Raw genomic sequence first — 22,380 nt, forward strand, 5'->3', positions numbered from 1 at the left:
GCTTAATGGCTCTGTGTTACGTAAGCTAAGGGCTGGAAAGTGCTTGTATGTTGTTACGCAAAATATCAAAGTACGGCTCTGTTGGTGTTACCTGTTAGCGTAAATCAAGGAGCTCTTCTTTTATTCAATTTTTATTGTTGAATCTAAACAGGTGGGGATTAACTGCTCTTTGTCCTTCATTGGCAAGTCATCTGATTTATTGTAATTCTCAAATTTCATTTTTAATCAAGTCATGCGTCTCAGTTTTGTGTGAAAAATGTTCTTTTATGTGTATTTTCATTTGAGATATGTGTTCTAATATGCTTCTTTTGACACTTGTCTTTTTTATCCAAATCTAAAATGTTTGACATTTTTAATCCAAACATAAAACATTCTTCATTGGATACTTCTTGGATACTTGTTCTTCATTGGATACTTGTTTAATCAATTGGATTTGAAATACGTACAGTAATTTCTTTGAAATATGATGACCACATATATATCATGTTTTAATGCGTAGATGAAGGAATTATTATTATTATTATTATACACCAGCAAACAGGGGCTCCGTTGCCTTGCAGTCTAGCACGCTGCCTTACACGGATTAAAGCCTCTGCCTCCGGAAGATGAAGGAATCCGCTACTTAAATTTCTGGCCTCCGAAGACACTTTATTGCGTAGTTGGAAGAACGACCAACAACTTTCAGATATGGCCGATTCGAAACATGATTTTATTGCAGGATAATTCACATCAGATCATCTTTCTGTAGATAAGATATTTTTCAATCCTAGTTGAATGCAATAGTTTCCATGTATACAGGTTTTTAAGTACTACGTCATCTTAAGCAAGTAAGCAGCAGCGTGGATTAGGAGCGTCTTGTTAGGAGGAAAGCTTAAGCGAAAAGGGGAGAGTGTCGCAGTACTTCAGAGAAAGAAAGGAGGGAGTCGAAACGTTTCAGTTCCGAGTTAAAAATGTTTTGATTTACAATTATTTGATTGGGCCAGAGGTATCTGCATTAAGCCTTACGTCGGATCGCAGTATTAATTCGAATGACGCAGTTTAGACTTATAGCGCTATTTTTAAAATAGAGAGATGAAATCTCGAAATTAAATTAAAAAAATAAAACAGATTATAGCCAATTAAAATTAGAAGTTTGCTTTCATATTTTTTATCTTACACATATATAAAGATACTGATGTTAAAAGACATTAATATTTATATTAATTTTAGTAACTTGCAGAGTAGTTAGGTTTATTTATTTATTTATTTGAAGCAGGAAACGTGAAAAATGTGTCTGGATCGCGCATGCTTTCAGTTACGCACGAAGGCATGCGGAAAGGTGGGAGGCAATACCTTATAAACTTGCAATCTTAAGACTGTGTATTTAGTTCATTTAAAATGACAGAGATGTCTGCTAAATAGGCCCTACATTGTTATCACATAAATTTAGAGTACCTCAAAAAATCGGCTTTAGATTTTGCCTTGAGACAATATTTGCACTTCTGAATGTAAAAACTAGATTTCATGTATGCTGTCTAATTCATCACATAATAAAAGGAATAATCTTAAATTTAAATAAATGATTTAATATAAAGTTTAAAATGTTAACTCCAGCATCTTAAATGCATCCATTATTAATGTTACCACAAAGGTTCCTGTCTGGCATCCATTGTTCCATGTAATATAGAGAAGACAACAACAACCACAAACGTTATGAAGACGATAATGAGAATAAACAATGTATGGGGCGAATGCAATTATCCGTCACACAGCCGTTTTTCTTTTGTTTTAGTGGACCCTTGAAATGCACGAACTTTCACGTAAATAAACAGGCGAATGTTTAATTTTGTTGTTGTCTGAATTGATTTATTTATGTTTTATTGAGCATGACTGTACTCATAAAAACTGATCCACTTCATTATTCACATAATAACATCAATAAAATAAAAATAACATTTAATTAAATATTATTGTTGGCAATTTTTATACAAAAGGCTTTTTAATGCATATAAATAAGCCATTGATTTACATGTCAAATAGGTATTGCTTTGAAAAAGTCTTAAAATAGAGAAGTTTTTCTTATTTTGGTGCATTTTATATGGTGCATTTTTCAATACAGGGAATTTTTACGATTTTGAATAATTTGATAGTCTTGATACGTTGTTCTAAATTTTGATTTTGTATTGCATAAATCCCTGGATTCAACAAAATGCAGTCTGAAAATAGGTATTTTATACACTCAGACGTAAAATAAAACTGAGTCATTATGAGATACGACTTGGAGGGCTGTATTCAAACCACCGCCTGCTTCTTAAACGGGTATTGTTTTGGGATTAAAAAAAATCAGTAATGGGAAAGTTCCATGATTTTACGGTGATGTCTGTTTTATGCAAAGTGTATTTTTCAATACAGTGGTGTTTTGCATAACGTGCATCTAGTATAACAAAGACATTAACGAATCAGAACTTTTAAACCGCTACTGGGGATTTTAGGGGACCCAATCGCCAAATCTTGGGTGGGAAGAAATCATCATCCACCACTCTTTTAGTTCGGGCACCACTGTAGAGACATTAGGTTATATTTTTTGAAAGCAGGCAAGATGAAAAATTAGTAATCGCCTTTGCCGCGAATCGAACCACAGACCTCTGGAACATCGGCTGAGCGTGCAGCACTACGCCACGAAGGCGGAGTCGATCGACGATCCAGCCGGCGGCGAGTGCCGACTGGATCGTCGAGTACACCGAAAGAGTCTTTTAGTGTATCGTGGTTAGTTCATCGTCGAAAGAGTGTGTTGGGCTCTGGGAGCGACTGAAACCAGGAATCTTGACCTGTACTCTTATCGTCGAATGCATCGGGAGTTTTAGCGTGGAAAGTCTCGAGAGTACGTGAAGTTCCGAGAACAACTAAGCAGAGTCGGGAGCTGTACTTTGCTTTGCAGTGAAGCTGTCTTCACCGTGGTAGCCTGATAGCCTGAAGGCAGTGTCGCTGATTGTTCCAGCGTGGTTAAGCAGATCTTCGACGACCTAAACGTGATTTTGGAGCTATCCTCGAAATACGGGCTAAATAAAGTGTGTTTTGATACTTCATCAAGTGCTGTCGTCGTTATTCACTCCAAATCCACACGAACCCCATACGAACGTGAAGGAAGAAAATAACGTAACAACTAGTGTCAGAAGAAAACTTAACAATACTAAGTTTTATTTCGGTCAACATCCTATATATCTAATAAGCACTATAAACTGAAAAATTCAAGAAGACGTAATCTGATAGTGAGTATAAATAATTTTAATTAATAAGCTAAGTACCTAGGGAAGAAACAAGGGGGAGATTTGTTCCCAGCCGCAGCATCCAGGGCGCATTTTTTTCCTTCACTACTGAATTTTGTTTGAAGAAGAGAGCGCTAAAACTTCAGTTATTCCTGGACGCTAAAATCTCTAGCTATGCCTCTGAATAAATATATGCGTTTTTTAATGTTTGTGATTTTATATTTAAAAAAAAAAAAAAAAGAATATTTCTGTTACATTGTCATGCAAAATTGCAGCCTGTATCATAAAATGTTTATGATAAAGAGTAAAAAGATCAAAATGCTGTATAAAATAACTTCTGTAAATATTCATAGTACAGTCGTTATTAAACATAATTCAGCTGTATGAGTCGAATCCAAATGCAATTCTTATCATGGTAACTGCTCTTGCATTGCAAAACCGAATCCATGTGCACAGCTTATGTCATCCAAATAGTTTCTATTCTCTTATCGTGACAATGAAGATACTCGGCGTTGGCTGAATAGCAGCGTTTGAAGTTCAGAAATAACTTAACATACCAAGATTTTATTCAATGAGGCGTAGCTAGGGTTTTCAGCTCCCAAGGACAACTGAACATCTTGTGCCCCTTTCAGTGTGCCGAGAATGAAAAATATTTCATTCTAAAATTTCGTAACATCAATTTGCCGCCCTTGGATGCTCACAGATCGTATTTTATTCTCGAGTGTCAAAAAGATGTACAAACATCTTTTTACTCGACTTCTGATAAGAATCTGGAAGGAGGAGTAAGGGGATACGCCCGAGAACAGATGTCCCTCCTTGCCGCACCCTAGCTACGCCAATGCTCTCTTTTTTTCCCATGAATGGTTTTGAAACTGAAAATTGAATGTTTGAAACTGTAAATGAAACAGAAGGACAATATAGTTGTAAATTTAAATAAATGGAGGTTGTGCAAAGTGTTAAGGTTGAGTTTGAGGTCCAAATTCTAAAGTGATGTGCTTAGTAAATAATGAAGAGAGTAAAATGAGAGGTGAGCTATTATTTTTAATAAATTTATCCAGCTAAATGACAGATTTTATTTTTAATATATAAATTTTTTTTATGATAGGCATGCTTTTCGAAGTTTCTTACAATTACTTGATTTTATTAATTTTTTATTGTAGATTTTATCATGCTTTGGATAAGTTCTGTCATAGCTGTGTGGCTTGAAGGAAGCACATTTCCTGAACTTCCTCGTTGACACTGTACACACTACAACTTCTGATTCCATGATCTTTCCGTATGTTGACGTTAGGTAACGAGACGTGGCTTTAAATAGACGGTTGTCTGGTTAATGAAATTTTATGTGATATATGCTACTAGTTAAAATTTAAGGTTAGTAAAAATCAGCAGATGTTTGGCTTTTTATTAATATGTTTTTTCTGAATAAATTCAATACTTTTAGAAAGAAGTATTTCATGTTAAAAATTGATAAGTAATTATCATCCCACAGAATTATTTAATTTTTAGCATTTAATATTTCAGATAATCCTTTATAAATATTGATTTCAACTTTTAAGGCATTTGACATGCATTTAAATAAAATTTTTATTGCAAGAAGTACTTTGATTTAAAAAATATTACAACAAATGCAATATTTTGGAATTCTATTGATTGTAAAATTTTATCTTTCAAATAAAGTCTGATAATACTAGCTACACCGTATGAAATCGTTATATTATATAATGAAATCTGATTAGCTGGAAATGCATGATATTCAAATGATGCGTTTTTTTTAGTCTTGTATTTTCATATTATATTTTCTATGACAGTCTATCTTAAATGCTCTAGATAATAATTACAAACAGCTGATTGATTAGCGTCTTGGTTTTTAAGCGTTGCTGTAAGTCAGGAAAAGTAATTTTTAATATTTAATTACTGGAAACGGGTTTATAAATTTTATAGAACTTAGTATAATTATTGAGTCCTATTTACTTTTTCTCCAATTTCAAGGAATATTTATAAATTTGCAACAGTCGGTATTTGTATTATTCAATTTATAGGAAATCGTAAAATTTTCATGGGAAACAACCAGAAAAGGAAAATATTCATAATTAAAGTAGGTCAAAGTTTTTATTTAATTTTAAAAGCATTAAACATATTGCAATTTTTCAAAAGTTTTAGAAAATGTAGATTTTTTGATGTATTGAATAATGTTATTCGCTTCAAAGATAATTAGTAACACATTAAGAAAAGAAAATATTATTTCTAACAGTACAATCTGGGGGGGGGGAGAGCAGTTTTAATTTTTTTAGAACATCCATCCCATGTAAACATATAGTGTGTCCCTTGTCTTTTTAGCAGAATATGTATTATTAAAGTTAATTAAATTTATCAATCCTACTGGTTAAAGTTTTTCTCTTTTAATCTTAAAATATCTTTTGAAGCTTCCTGATTAATGTAAAGATTGCAGAAACATAAATAGAAAAGTTTATTGAAATTTATCATCATTTGATTTAAATGTTTCAAGTAGCCCATATGGCAAAATAAAACCATTGTTGAAGAGAAAGAATTGTTTAAATATCTTCTAGATATATTAGAGATCAAAATGATAAACTGGAATGGGAAAAAAATGTATAATAGTCTGATTTGCTACGTTTAGAAACATTAAGAAGTTTAATTCTTAAAAAATTTATCCCTTCTACTAAATGAACATTGCAACTTGGTGAAAGTGAAAAAATATTGGATATGTAGGCTTGAATAAAGTCTGAACAACAATGTCAAGAATGGATTAGTTTGAAAAGAAATCCACTTTCTATTAAAGAAAATATTTAAATTTAAAAATTGAGCAACAGTAGAAAAGCTAAAACTTGATATTATTATTAAACATAGTTTTTGTCAGTATTAATTGTAATTTTCAGAAATGAACTGAGCTTCTAAAATTTGATGTTTCAGATGGCAGCTTATCAAACATACCAAGATTTTATTCAGCAAAATGAGGATCGAGATGGTATTCGTTTTACGTGGAATGTCTGGCCTTCTAGTAGACTTGAGGCAACACGCTTAGTAGTACCTTTGGCTTGTTTGTACACACCACTAAAGGAGAGACCTGATTTACCATTCATTCAGTATGAACCAGTTGTGTGCAGTCGACAAACCTGCCGTGCAGTTTTAAATCCATTATGGTAAGTGAAAATTTATAGTAGCTTCAACTTATTATATTAAATAACTCACTGTCTCTGCTTATTGGAATTCTTTATCAATAATAGATAAAAAAAAAATATAGCAATAAAAGTATTACAAAAAATTTAATATACAAAAAAAAAAAAAAAAAAAAATCTGAAAGCTTTCAGATTTTATATTACGCTCACAGAAGAGTTTTTTTTAACATTTTGTATCTTACTTTTATTTAATAAATATCTTTGCATGTTTTTCACATTTAAACCATGAAATTCAATTCAACAGCAATATCACACAATAATTTAAAAAGAGCATATCTTTAGAAATTTTGATACACAGTCTGGAGACAAAAATGTTATTTATTTTCCCCTGTACGGTGTTGCCATTGCTTGCTCTGAAGTTGTTGAGTTTGTTAATCACGTATCTGTTAAAGTTTTAAAAACGTTAGTGTAGGTATGGTGGGGTAAGGGTAGACGGTTGATCTTTACATTATGGTAACTTGGCGTTTTTTTGGCGAAAATTTGGCGACCAACTCTCCTACAGCAACCTATTTTTTTTTCCCGCCGCCATTTTGTCTTCACGAAGTAAAGACATGTTTCTTTTCTTTTTATCTACTGAACACTTCTTCCAACAATCTACTAGCCGAATTACACTTATGTTAGAAATTTTATCTAACAAAACTGCTTAATCATGACAAATATTCACTGCAAAATTGGGAAAAAGTGCACAATACCATACTCCTTACGCATTTTTCATACCACATACACATAAACCATGTACACGCCGACTTATTTTTACTTAAAAAAAATCCCAGAATTGCACAAAAATGGCATTGCGCACACTCTTCACTATATCCATGTACACTGCTTTTTTCTCATAAATTAGAAAAATTTCACGAAAATACATGACAATTTTCTGAATCTTTAAACCCGGTAAAAAGAACATATATGAAATTACCTGATCGCGAAAAAGTATTTACCCTTTCCAAATATGAGCCCACCAGCGGCCGAGCGCTAAAGTCGCTGAACACTGGTAGTTCGGTCCAAGGTTCGAATCCCGCGAACGGGCTGGCTGCATGGGTGTTTTCGTGGTTTTCCCCATGTGTAACGTGTATACGAGCCAGTTTCCCTTAGAAAGTCCTCCACGAAGCCATCCCTCCTCTTTGGCAGATAGCCCTAGTGTGCTTTGCCATAATTAAATACACCACACCACTTTCCAAATATGAACATTTCCACATATAAAATAAATAAAATATCCAAAAACTTTTACCTCTAAATCATCTATTACATTATACACGTCACCAACGAATTCATGCCGCAAGCATTACAAATACTTAGTATCAAATATTTAAATTATTTCCATGCACGTTTACTTCAACTTAAACGTATACCAAATTCCTACAAACATAAAATTCACAAAATAACTATCATTTAATTAAAATATAACTAAACCATGTACACGCCGACTTAGTTTTACTTAAAAAAACATCCCAGAATTGCACAAAAATGGCATTGCGCACACTCTTCACTATATCCATGTACACTGCTTTTTTCTCATAAATTAGAAAAATTTCACGAAAATACATGACAATTTTCTCAATCTTTAAACCCGGTAAAAAGAACATATATGAAATTACCTGATCGCGAAAAAGTAATGAACATTTCCACATATAAAATAAATAAAATATCCAAAAACTTTTACCTCTAAATCATCTATTACATTATACACGTCACCAACGAATTCATACCGCAACCATTACAAATACTTAGTGTCAGATATTTAAATTATTTCCATGCACGTTTACTTCAACTAAAACGTATACCAAATTCCTACAAACATAAAATTCACAAAATAACTATCATTTAATTAAAATATAATTAAATTCAAAAACACTATTTAAAATATAAATGAGCACATACATTAAATTAATAAAGGACGTACTTAATAAAGGACAGTGCCAGAATTACATATACGCTGCACAAGCTATAGCGTAGGGCCACCTTCAAAAATTGGGTACTTTTCCGTTTTGCCGGCGCAAGCGATAAAGTCGCCAATAATGATACAACTGATGCCAAACAGAATATTCTCGCTGGTAACCTTTTACGCATCATTTACAAAACAAGTCGCAGCTTTTTCTTATCAGACTGGTTGTTTCTTACAATACTGGCATATAGAATACATAGAATTTTTATCAGATAGTTCAGTTTATGTCTAAGGCCATTTTCGGTAATTAAGTCAATTGGGATGCAATGACAGTGCTTATCCGAAGCCGAAAATATAGAAAAGGTAAAGTCAAGGGTTAAATTCATCCATTCTAATGAGAATGCATTAGCGAAGTAAAGCACTGCAGTTTTACATAATTTCTGAGTAAGCTATTCGTACGAATTGAAATATTTCTTGCATTTAAACTTGTGTTCCAAATTAAGATTTAACTTGAAATGAATGTAGATAATTACTGAGATAATTAGATTTTTGTAGTAGTTTACGTGAGATGAGATCGCTTGGGGTCACGTGATATGAACCGGCGAATCAGGATGTTGAACCATGAAAGCATAGTAAATTCTTAAATTAATGTCTTTTTACAAATTTATTGTCTTTATTTATTGGCTTTTTATAAAACTTTAAGCGGTATTAAAATGTTTATGCCTTCTTTTTTTAAAAGAATTCTTAGAACTAATATTTTTTTAATATTTTTTATGTGTATACTGTATGTCGTCGCCAATAAAGTCTGCTTGGCGAAATTTGCGCCGGCGAAACGGAAAAGTACCAAAAATTGTACTATATCCTGTATTAAGAAAAAAAGTTTCATATAGCTCATAAATGGCCCCATATCTCAAATAGCTTAGGATCTCGTCAAATCTAAATCCAGTCGTGATAAAAGAGAAAGGTCTTGATGCTTTTGAAAGCTTGAGGTCTGCTTTAATTCAACTAGTATTTTGTTCCTCGTCTGCAGCTTTCTCTTTTTGTATAATTATTGCTGAACTGTAATATCTTCATTTTCTTTTATATTATAGTTTTCCAATCTTTTTTGACTTCCAGTCGCTTCTTCTATCCCTCAGGATGACCCTTTGAATTTGTTCAGCATCTCCTAAGCTTTTAGTAGTAGTATATCAGATGTTCTTTGTATGTTATCTGTATGTGCAGAGTGGATATCAATTAGAAGTTTGGCTGTAGTGCTATTGCTATTTGCAAGAATTGGATATTGCTGCAAGTATGGATTTGGAGTCATGTTTGTAAAATTTTAGGCTGAGTTTGTACAGTCAACTTCTGATTTACTGGAGTGGGTTGTGTTATTTGGATGTGGCAATATACAAGGTTATCCAAATTAAACTTTCTTAACTCAGAGGCCTGTGCAGAGTGTTGTATGGGTCATAATGTGATGAAATTTTAAAAACAGACATTTCAGATCATGCGCTCGAGATTTATTACACAAAAAAAATTAGTACGAGAAGTGGCTGATAGGTGGCACTGTAACACTAATAATGTGCATATTGCAGCAACGTGATTTGCAGAAATAAAGCTTCTGCACAACGTATCCAAAAGACGAGCCCTACAAAAGTGGAAGACAGGCTTTGCATAGAGCATAAGAGCATTCCGTCGGCTGAAGATCTTACGCCGAGGACCAATGACACCACCCGCTCTACAAGACATGATGAAGAAATTCGAAAGAACAGGACAGCTGGGAATTTTACCAGGTAGAGGACGACAGGTTGTGGAATCTGCACACGTAGAAGACGTTGCTTTGGCGGTCGAGGACCCCACTAACCAATCGCCACATGGTGTTGTCAGTGTGCCAACTGTTTCTCGTGCTGTTGATATGTCCTATACGACCGTCTGGCATGGGATGCATTGAATCCTCGGTTATTTTCCTTACAAAATCCATAGTCATCATCAGCTGTCCGACGGGGATCCTGTAGTTCGGGAAACATTTGCGTTGCAGTTCCTTGCCAGAATGGAAGTCGATGCTGCTTGGCCGTGGAACATCCTTTGGACGGATGAGGCCCATTTTCACCTAAATGGTCAAGTGAATACGCACAACTGCCGCATTTGGGCAAGTGAAAACCCGCGTGCAATCCATCAAATGCCCTTGAACCCTCCAAAGGTTACTATATGGTGCGGTTTCACTGCAACATTCGTCATTGGGCCTTATTTTTTTGAAGAGGTGACTCCAACAGGATTCAAAACCTGCTCTGTCACAGGAAAACGGTATCAGGACATATTGACAACGTTTGTGATCCCTGAACTGCAGCAACATGGCGCCTCCAGGACACGATATTTATGCAGGATGGTGCACCTCCCCATATTCTTCGTGGCGTTCAACAGGTGTTACGGGCAACTTTTACCGATGCACGTGTGATCAGCCGCTGTTACCCTACAGCTAGGCCTCCCCGCTCGCCTGATCTCACCCCATGCGACTTTTGGTTATGGGGATTCTTAAAGGATCGGGTTTACCGAGAATACCCAGCAACCTTGGCATATCTGAAAGATGTAGTTATTCGACATGTTCGTGGAATTAACGTGGACTTACTGCGTTCCGCTGTGGAACACACTGCTTTGCGAATGGAAAGAGTTATGGAGAACCACGGCACACGTATAGAACATCTGTAGAATGTCTTGTTGATCTGCAGTGCCACCTATTGGCAACTTCTTGTACTAATTTTTTTTTTTTTTTTTTTTTTTTTTTTTTGTTTAATCTCGAGTGCATGATCTAAAGTGTCTGTTTTTGAAATTTCATCGCATTATGACCCATACAACACTCTGCACAGGCCTCTGAGTTGGAAAAGTTTAATTTGGATAACCCTGTGTATAAGGGCTCTCTGACTAATGAGACAGATACCGTTGTGGATAACTTTCTAAGGGAAACTAGCTTCTGTAAGTATGCTCTTGTTGCCTACTTTTTCTGACCTCCTGTTTGCCCTTTGACTAGTAACAAGTCCATAAGTATCCTCAATACCAACTGGTCAGCATTAGTGTCCATATTGGAGAAACTTATTATTATACATGACATAATGATTTATGATATTAACATGTTTTTTTAATATTTTTCTGAATCATCTGTATTTTTGGTTTCATTTGGGTATAATTTTGTATGAGCTAAAAATTGAAAAACAGTTTAGTGTAGAGCCAGGCAGAGAGAGAGAATATATTAAACTCAAATATCATATTTAATTACAATTTAAACTAGTTCAATTTAGTCCATATGAAATTGTGAAATATACTTTCAACAAGTGAAAATACAGTACAGTTTAATTTTCTTTGCAAGTAATTAATTGTATTATAATTTTAAAATTATAAAAGATGATGCAATTAATTCCATGTAAATTGTGGCTTGCTTGCTTTTTGCATCATTCAGATTATTGCTTAATTTCATTGCTGCTTATTTTTCATCATTTATAAACTCAGTGCAGATTTAATGAATTAATAAGCTTGTTTCTTAACAGAAAACATAAGTCATGATGTTTATGTAATTTATAAAACTAATATAAGTTTTTAAAACTCAAAATTGTCCTTTTTTTTTTTTTAAAAAAAAGCCAAGTTGATTATCGAGCGAAGTTATGGGTTTGCAACTTTTGCTTCCAACGTAATCAAGTAAGTAAAACACATGTTTACTGTGTAATTTATATACTTTATTAATAATTAGTTTATTTTCTTTAAAATTTATTTATGCTGTGTTAATATTATGCGAAGCAATTTTCTGGAATATTTCCTCATTGGCACTTAAAGTAGAGTTTTATTTTTTATACTTTAAAAGTATATAAAAATAATAATGTATGTATTTATGTATAAAAGAAGAAAAAAAGGAGAAATAAATAAAATGTATGCATAACTAGAACCGTAACTAGCTATGTGTTTGCTAGAATCATGTCTAGTTAGGGTGTTCACACCCGGGGACAGTTGAAATTTTTTTTCCCTTCTTCTGTTCCCCAAGAATGCAAAGTATTTAAGTTTAAAATTCCATAATATCAGTTTGGCCATCCCCCCGAATGATGCACCATCCCACCTTGCTTTTCTAGTTACACCACTGCACAAAACTAATTTTAAATCATGCTTGAAGCTGCAGTGAGATGAAATAAATAAAGATTTAAGTTTGCATATGTAAACTAAAAATGTATTTAGTAATGGAAGTTTTGCTCACTTCTATTCACTATGATAATCTTAGAAATGTGGAGACCTAAAGCCAGCAGTAATTTATAAACATGTGAATAAGAAATAAATTTACTGCATTATTTTCCTCTATACCATAAAATTCTGACAGAGATCCCACCAAACTTTCACCAATCATTCAAGCAGAATTTTTAAGAAAAGATGTCTGATGCAGACACCATGTGACTTCCTTATACAGCCTATTAAATTATACCCATTTTTGGCTGCACTGAATTTAAACGTATTTCCTTACACAAAAACTCAAAACATCTTTTTATTAAAAATCATAAAATACAGAAAAACCTAAAACACCAAATACAGTTTAAAAAAAAAAATTAACTGTTTTTAGCTACCTCTCAAAGTAAGCAATTTGGCCAATGGGTAAGAAGACCCAATTTTTTGTGCACAAAATAGAAAGTTAACTTTTGTTCCCACTGGGAAAAAAGACACTAGAGTTGGTGAACCAACTGACTTAATTCTTTATTTTACTAAATTTCAAATGTGAACAAATGGTGGCCTTGTTAGGGCTAGTGCCGCTAAAACTTTTAAATTAATGATCATTCCACAGCTATTGCATGCAGATTAACTAAAGACTTGAAAGGCCTTAACCAGAACATAATAACAATTTTACAATCCACTTAGAAAAAACTAATCCTTTATTGTGTCTCCACGCACAGATGTCGTGCAAAAATATCGTGTAAATGGATTCGAAAGTAGTCAAAATGGATATTTTCTCTGAAATATGATATCTGAAATTTTTCACTAGTACAATATTTCCCTTACTTCCTATAAGGAAGTAAAAATGGCTATTTATTTAGCTAGATAATCATATATCCCTATTTAATTGCATAACCAGTAGATAAAAATTATGAATACGGCATATATAAAACTTAAATAAATATTAACTTAACCCTCAGAGCATTACAGGTTTGGCATTGAAGTTTTAAAATTTTCCTAAATGTCCTGAATAAGTATATTTTCTTAAGTATAATTCCAAAATAACTATCTCATTTTGTACTTTAACTCCTTTCCTTCCAATATACAACCAACCTGAAATCAGAAAAATCAACAGCTGGCAGAAATTTGCCTGTGTAATGAATTGGAAAGCCATTCTTTCATGTGAAATTTTACATTCTTAAGCTTTGAGATATCATCTGACGAAAAATTCATTAAAACTTCCCCGGTTATTTTGGTTGCCAAAAATATTAAATGGCATTCAAAATAATCGTTATCTTTGTAAACTTGGTGTCATATGAATTACAATAATCACAAATCCAAGTGGTGTCATGTGGTTCTGCTATGTTTTTATACCATTTTGAATAATCCTGAAGTCTTTCAAGGTTTTGAGTTTGTGCACCAGTATCCTTCCTATTCCCCCCCCCCTGCACTGTTATTCTCACCATGCACATAGCAATCTTTTTCACTTCAGAAAACAGAAAACGGCAGAGAATTGCACAATTTTAGCATTGCCTAACAGACATGTGTTATGCACATACCTGGGTTGCCACATAAATACTTTTCCCTACATCATGACATGAATATTTTTTGTGACTTTTCAGTGGGGGTACAGATAATCAGAAAGCGTAAAAATTTCATTTCATTTTCTACGTAAAATGCATACAACGCTGATTGTGCTTTTTTAACTTAAATTACTGAGAAAGTTGTCTGCCTTCCATATACATTCACACAAAGAAAAAGAGGAAATAGTGATTGATGGCTTCCTTGACTTGAGAGAGTTTCAAGACAGCTTCCATAGAGGGTTAGGGCACCTTATTCTGGAGATTAAACTTAAAATTATTTACTCTCAGGATTTGCTTTTCATGTCTTATATGCTTATAAACTTGAAATTGTGTTTAATGTGTGAATAATGTTATAGAATTCAGTTAATTTTATTTTTATCATACAGTTTCCCCCTCAATATGCTTCAATATCTGAACATCATCAACCTGCTGAATTGATTCCTCAATTCTCAACTATAGAATATACCATTACTGTAAGTATTTGTATGTATTTGTTTTGCATACATGCTCTCTCCCCATATTTTTTATTCATATTAATGTAGTATTAAATTATATGAACACTTGCTTGTTATAATTTTAACCCTTCGAATGTTACGGGTTTGGCCCAAACATTACAAAGGTCCCCAACATGTCATGAGTAAGTGTTGTTTTCTTGATTATAATTCTAAAATGACTTTTTCATTATTTACATTGCTTATTTACTTCTAATATGCATTGAACCTAGAATCAAATTGATCAGGATCTGGCAGAAATGTTCATATGTAACAAAGGTGTACCAAAGCCATCCTTTGGTATGGAGTTTTACATCCATAACCCTCGGAGGGTTAAATATTGTAAAGTATCATATTTTAAAATCTCTCATTTTTAAATGTTAAAAAAAACTGCTTTAACTAGTCTATTATTTTGTAAAGGTAACAGCATAACTTTCATTTAAAAATAAATTTTATGACATGAAATGGACGTCATTTTATGTTGATTAGGTGGTGACATGAAATGACTTCATTTTATGTTGATTAAGTGTTGTGGCATTAAAAATGACATTTGTTAAAGCATTTTCATTTAATACATTTAATTCTAGCTTTTGAAAGGGGAGATTCTGCAAAACATAAAAAAAAAATAATAATAATAATAATAATAATAATAAAAGCATTTCTATCCAGTGTAATTTGTTTGAGCTACAAAAATTAAATTTGATAAGCAGTTTCTAAGGCATGTAATTAAAAAAAAAAAAAAGTTTGAGTAAAATTTAATATGTAATATGAGCATTTTAGTGAAATTAATACTTGGCAAAGTAAATTTGAATATTTTGAAAACAAAAAGGCATGTTATCAAAAATTAATTTAAAAAAAAATTGTCTCGCTAAAATAGTTTGGGTATTTTCTAATTACTGTTGTCCTCTGAAACGTTGATAGTTGATTGGTGACATTGTGATATGGCAAAAATATTTGTTTGCCTTAGGTACTGTTTTGTCCATAAGTAATTTTAAAAAAGGCATTTTATTAAAAGCATATTTTATGAGTGGAGAAAAAATTTTGTATGGTTACACTTTTACATCTGATGGAAACTGTTTAACTATGGCCTTCAAAATTTCTTTTAAAGAGTCTTTTCTTTTGTTTGCTGAGTATTGTACCGAACTAATTCAGCAAAATAAGGTAGGGGGTGATGTCTTGCAGGTCCTTTTCACTTCTTGTTTCTCCAGTTAAATGAATCTCAAATTTTATACAACATGTGTGAGCATGACTCACCAGGTCTACAAAATTATACCTGTGGCTTCCTGCAGTGTGATACATACAGACATAGGTTGCCTGTTATTGCCTGTGTACTCTAAACTATGCCATATATACTGAATGATGAAAACAGTTGCTGATAATCAGAAGGTATCTGTGGAAAAAGTTGATTTTCTGAATGTTATTCAAAATGAATGTTCTTTTTTGTCTATGTCAGTATCTTTGCATTTTTATTATCTGAAAGTTAGTTTCTATTAAATTTGCTATAATTATGAACTAAGTTAACTTGAAAACTGTCATTCTAGTCTACATACATGTATACTTTTAATTAGGCTATTCTTTGTACATAAATGCTACTTGGTCTTCATTTCGGTTGTATTTTACAGTATAAATTTTGGTTTAGCTGCTGAGCATATAAAAAGATAAATATGGTACTTATATATTTTCTGATTAGCTGTGAATGTTGACAAAAATCTCAACAAAACTGCGCTTAGGACGAGTGGAAGTTTAAAGGATTGCTTTTTTATTTAATTAGATAATCAGCAGGTGCAGATTACAGATATGGCATATTACTTGTAAATAACTGTAAGTTCAAGCTTTGAGATTATATGACAAAGCAATTCATTAAAACTAGCACTAGTCATTTCAGCTATTAAAAATCCCTGATGGAGTATAAATGGACAACAAAACAGTCAGTTTCTTTACAAAATTGATGCTGCATAAATTCATTTAAATATGAATCTGATTGGTATCATGCTTTTCCATTGTGTCTTTTATTGTGACATTTTGACGAGCTCTATAATCTTTTAATGTGTTGTGTATGCTCATCAGTATAACCAGACCTGCTACCTTGAAAATAAAACTCTTTAATGTTCTGTGAAAATCCCAAAATGTTAATCACTATTTTTTCCCCCAAAATGCAGAGTAATAGCAATTAACATATAACTTCTGATACTTAAATATTACCCCATCAAATATTAAAGTTGACTGCCATCAAATGATGCATTAGCGGAGATCCTACTAAAGTTCTACCAGTCATTCCTATGGAATTCTGAAGGAACTGATGCCTCTTTATTTAATAAACAATCAGTATTTGACCCACTTTGTAAAAAAAGCTTTTTATGATTTCTTACTATTTTGTTAGGCCTTTTAATTTTACCAAAAGCTCTGATTAGAACGCTCTGAGTACAAACTTCCTGCATGGATTGTCCCCATTTATTACTGTTTTTCGAAAATATTCAGCTGACCATATCGTGTCCATTAATACAAATCTTTTTTAATGGTAGGATCCTGTAACTTCAAAAACATCCTCTGTTTATTTCTAGAAGGGAGAACCCAAATTTAAATTTTTTTTTTTTTTTTTTTCCATAAGTACAAGGAAAAAATATAATAATAGTTAATTTTATATCCTTGTTCAATAAAATAAAACATGGCTCACCAAGAATGAGTCAGGATTACATCATTTGAAGGTATAGATGTTTCAGATGTGTTGTGTCGTACCTATCCACGATCGGCACAAAATCGCTTTGCTCGGCGACAGTTTCACGTTTAACTGAGATAATACATAAATACCTAACTTCCTTATGAAACCTTAGCTGATTTACTGAAACCCAGGATTACATAAATCAAATCGTCTTAACAGGAGTGTTGTGATGTCATACTTATCCATTATTACCAATAAATTGGAGTTTTTGGTGACACTGTCAAAAAGGATTGACAGTAAAATACATTAAGTACAGTAAATATGTATTGCTCAGAAGTATTATACATTGTTTTCACTAATTCTAATCTGAAGAAGTCTGTAAATCTAGATCCAGGTGTATAGATTCATTATAACCAAGGAAGAAAATGTTGCAATTGCAATTGGTGAATGCCTTGGGCATGTTATAGGAATATACATAGTTCCAGTGCATCCTAAATTTAATAGAGAATGCCCTGGAAAACAGATTCAAGGGTACTCTTCTTCCCTACCACCAACCTCTCAAGGTTGCTTAGCTCAATGGTATTTTGTTTGTCCCCATGCTGCAAAGTACTCTATACATTTATAAACATCTATGCTTTCTTTAAGATTTGATCACAAGCCCAAAATTCTGACAGGCAGCTTGTTTATCGCCATGCCAAATAAGGTGATATAATAATGAATAAATATCTTGTATAATTCTTATAAAATATATATATACCACTTAACTCTATTTTACTTCAAGCAAACTTACATCTCTTGTTTGGCTCAGCTACTTCACTCCCTAAATAATTGATCGTTAAAATTAAAACTTGAATTACATACCTTTAGGATTTTTATTTTAATTTTTTCTATTTTTATATATTTTTATATTAATGTTTGCAAAAAAAATTTAATATAACAAAGATAGCAGCTTGGCACTCAACTTTACCTACATTAGCGCCATCTATATAGTTATTTAAAGAGCACACTTACTTCTCTTTAAAAACACTTTTGCAGACCCCCAATGCTCATATAGTAGGTAAGTTAGAATTAAAACTTACTATTTACTTGCTTTAAGTATTTCTTAAAATTTTTTATGTAGTATTTAAGTATTTTCTAGATATGAAATTATATTTTTAAGTGTATATTTGTTTTTTAAAAAATTGTGAATTAGTTCTTTTTGTTTCTTATTGGTTTATATGGATTATGTCTAGCTCTTTTTTTTTCTTTTTATTGATATGCATATTCTTGTCGGGGAGATTTCTGTAGACAAGGGTTTCTAAAATACTTGGTTTCTAGATTATTTTTTATATAAAAAAAATTTTTTTTTAATTTAATTTTTTAAAAAAAGTTTAATTTAATACTTGACTTTACTTGCTTGTTTCTCAAAAGACTTCATTAGTATTTTCCTTTTAGAACTTTAATTCTTAAATGCTAATTTCTAGGGGTACCACTTAATTGGTATTTCTTTTTAGACATTCTTCACTTTTTACTTTTTTGACTTTTGCCCTTGCCTGCATGAATGACGAAACACGAATTGAATGATTGGAGAGTTAGGTTTGGAGGCAACTTCCCCTTGATAAGTCTGTCTCCTTCCTGCTCAACAGTAATTCACTTGTGCATTTTTAAAAAAATTGTTTAGATTAATTTTAATTTGCTAAATTAGTGAATTTATTTTCATGGATTGGTTTTGCACTTGATTTGCTTATGCTTCTGAATTTAAATGATATTGTAGATTAGTTCGAGAATTAAATCTTTTATATGTTTGCACATTTTTCTAATTTTTTAAAAAATTTTTTGGCTTTAAATTTGCTTTTTTACTTTTATACGTATTTGTTAAAATTTAAATTTAAATTTCATTCCTTGCAGCAATGATGCAGAGAATTATTTAATTAAATTTGTATTTAAATTAAATTTATTTAATTAAATTCAATTTATTCTTATGAAACAATTTTATCTTAAATATTATGCTTTGAGCTAATACAACTTTTTTATTCTTTCAGAGGCAACCCTGTTTACCACCTATATTCCTTTTTGTTGTGGATACATGCATTGATGAAGAAGAGTTAGTTGAGTTAAAGGTACGTTGAATTAACATTCTTGTTGTCTGCTTAATGTTTGGAATTTTGTTTACATTATTGTATAAATGCTCATTATTTATTAAAAAAATATTAGTAATTGTAATTAATATGAATGTATAAACATGTAGCTAGAATGAGATTGAAAGATTTAGATATTTGACCAAGGAAAACATGTGTTTTTCATCAACATAACATTTAGGGTACAAAATTTTCATTTAAAAGAATAACAACTCCCGTAATTTCCTGAAAAAACGCCGCGGTGTTTACGTGTTTAAAACTTAAATTTTCAGCGGGTACGGCGTTTAGGTGCACTAAAAATAAAATATTTCCTATGATGGTCATTGTACATAGTTTGGATGGCCTTGTCATTGTGCATAGACTGGTGCTGTTCCCACACAAAAGACCACTCAGTTGCTTTTTGCAAATGTTATTTTGTTTACATTCTTTCCCTTGAACGGACCTACATGCCTTATTCACCCTAAACGAGATCTCAGAACAATAACATTCTTCCCCCTTTCAAATCAACATTCTCATCAGTTCGAATAGTCTCTCTCCTCTGCCATTCGATGAATCTTCCAGGACCCATCCTCTCCCCACCCCTGCCTTTTCTGCAATTTTTTTCAAAGGCGGACACGACTCCACCTGCTTCGCAATAACGAACTCTGACGTATTTCCCCTTCAGCATGAATGGATTTTTCTTGGTATTCTGCCAGATACAGATCCCATCAGTTTGGGTACAAGTACTTGTTGAATAGTTTTTAAGTAAGAAGGGAATGGAAGATTTTTTAAAATGTCCCTAAACGGCACACAAGCTATACTGCTGGTTTTAAGCTTAATGTAATTTCACGTGCTGAACAAATTGGAAATCGAGCAGCAGCTCGAGACTTTGAAGTGGACGACAGATGTATTCGACAATGGAGAACTGAAAAAGAACTTCTTAAAAATATGCCACAACAGAAACGAGCCAAAAGAAGTGGTACTGTAAGGTGGCCAAATCTAGAGGACGACCTTGCAAACTGGATAAAGGAGCAACGAGGAAAGGGAATGGCAATTTCGACTGTAAAAATTCGCTTACAAGCAAAATTTATAGCAAAACGAATGAACATAAATGATTTCAAAGGAGGTGTAGCAGATTTATGAAAAGAAAAAATATTTCTGTGCGTACTAGAACAACAGTCGGGCAACAATTACCAATGGACTGGCAGTATAAAAAGTCATCTTTTCTAAAATATGTGCCAGCTATTATTGACAAAAAAAAAAACTTCTTTGGTCGCAGATAATAAATATGGATGAAACGCCGTTAGCTTCCGACTCTCCTGCAAACAGAACTGTTGATGAAACTGGTGCAAAAACTGTATCTATGTTTATGATGGGGCATGAAAGAATGTCATTTACATGTGTGTTAGCTTGTGCCACAAACGGTGACAAGCTAAAGCGGATGATCATTTTTAAACGAAAAACTATTCCGAAGGGAGATGGTATGTCATATATCAGGACTTAGGTTGAGTTTTTGCATCTATACGGCCCACGACGATGTCACGCGCAATTTAATCTATTGCAGCATTTCTGTGTAATTTTAATTTTTTTCCCGCCATTTTTCTCGAGTGCGGCGTTTACGCTGATGCGGCCTTTCTTCCGGAAATTACGGTAATTCATTAATCAATCCTAAAATAATAGTTAAACATTAATACTTAAATTATTTATACAAATTTGAAATTCATTTTTAAATCTTTTAAATAATATTTTTATAACTGTGTTCTTGTTGAAATTTTATATCTTACAAACAACTGCATCATCAGTGTCTGTTTCATGTTATTCATCAATAGATTTTTGTTCTCAATTTTGTAAAACTTCTGATATCTTTTTTGATTAGCACCTTATGGTTCAAGAATTTTTTATAGAATTTACAGTGCTTTTCTGAATTCGGTTGATGACAGTAGGACTGGCATATGTATGTAGGACTGTAATTAATTGTAGATAAGATTGCTAGCCATTTGATGATGATTTGCAAAGAGTTGGATTGCTATAGATATATTATCAAGATGGCTCTTGGAAACCATATAATGAACAAGAACTGTATAGCTGAGCTAATACCAGCAATTCTTTCTCGAATCGCATTCAGAATAACTGTTGAACCCATTATTGAAGTTTTTGTAATTGTCACTTTTGCTTTTGATGCTGTGTGCATGAGTTCTACCATTTATATTGAATAAAATTTGTTAATTTATTGGTTATCTGTATAATTTTTTTAAATCTCTTATTTTCTGTAGTATACTTTTACAGTCAGTACATCTTACATAGTTATTTATTTCTTGCCTTCCTCATTGATGATTCTTCACTGCTTTTTGCTTCTAAAAAAATTCCAGTTTTTTTTCACTTAGCTTGTTATCAGCAGCAGTGACTCTCTCACTCAAAGAAAAGGAAATTTTAATTAAACATAAATTCCTGAATGATGTAAATAACAGAAAAGAAATTTTTCGTGCAGCAGTGATTAACACCAAAAGAAAAATTTCAATACAAAAATGTGCATGAGACTATTAAGGATGAAAAACATATACAGTCAAAAGTCGTTAATTCGGACACCCATAATCCGAAATGATCTATAATCCGGACCTCAAAGCTACAAACTTTCTGCGCATGCGTCGCCAAAAGACCTTTACGGCTGCGAATTTGCGTGTGCGAAAAATGCGTTTATGAATGCATGTTTAATGTATAATGGACGGTATAAGCTAAGCTAAAATTATCTAATTATCTATTTCAGTTAATGTTGCGGATTGCGTTGTTCCTTAATCTTCGAATTGGATCCGGCTTATTATTTTTTGCAGACTGTTTTATAAAATTTAGCAATTTTATAAAAGTAAGCTTGAACTTTCGATTATGTCAAATAGAATTTCCGATATATATTTACTAATATGTAAAGGATCTACAAAGCGAAAGTATGTTTCTGAGTCCATTAAACAAAAAATGGAATTGCTGCAAAAAATGGATAAAGGCATATCCTTTGTTTATCTAAACTTTAACGTTTGTTTATCTAAACTTTGTTTATCTTTAACGCTGCAGCGTGCA

The 22,380-nt window shown here is 32.5% G+C and overlaps 1 protein-coding gene across 2 annotated transcripts in view; it reads left to right on the forward strand.

Annotated features, from left to right (window-relative positions):
• The first annotated feature begins 4,479 nt into the window (after positions 1-4,479).
• Positions 4,480-22,380, forward strand: part of Sec23 (transport protein Sec23) — a 54,530-nt gene continuing 36,629 nt past the window's right edge. For both annotated transcript variants that reach the window (XM_035365824.2, XM_035365825.2), the window contains exons 1-5: positions 4,480-4,616; positions 6,177-6,406; positions 11,933-11,990; positions 14,452-14,538; positions 19,237-19,314. In XM_035365824.2, coding sequence (XP_035221715.1) covers positions 6,177-6,406; positions 11,933-11,990; positions 14,452-14,538; positions 19,237-19,314 — 453 coding nt within the window. In that variant the 5' untranslated portion in view covers positions 4,480-4,616. The remainder of the gene's footprint in view (positions 4,617-6,176; positions 6,407-11,932; positions 11,991-14,451; positions 14,539-19,236; positions 19,315-22,380) is intronic.

The sequence above is a fragment of the Stegodyphus dumicola genome, chromosome 9 (assembly GCF_044657685.1).
Source record: "Stegodyphus dumicola isolate Sdum_Otavi_A_Nest chromosome 9, ASM4465768v1".
NCBI lineage: Eukaryota > Metazoa > Arthropoda > Arachnida > Araneae > Eresidae > Stegodyphus > Stegodyphus dumicola.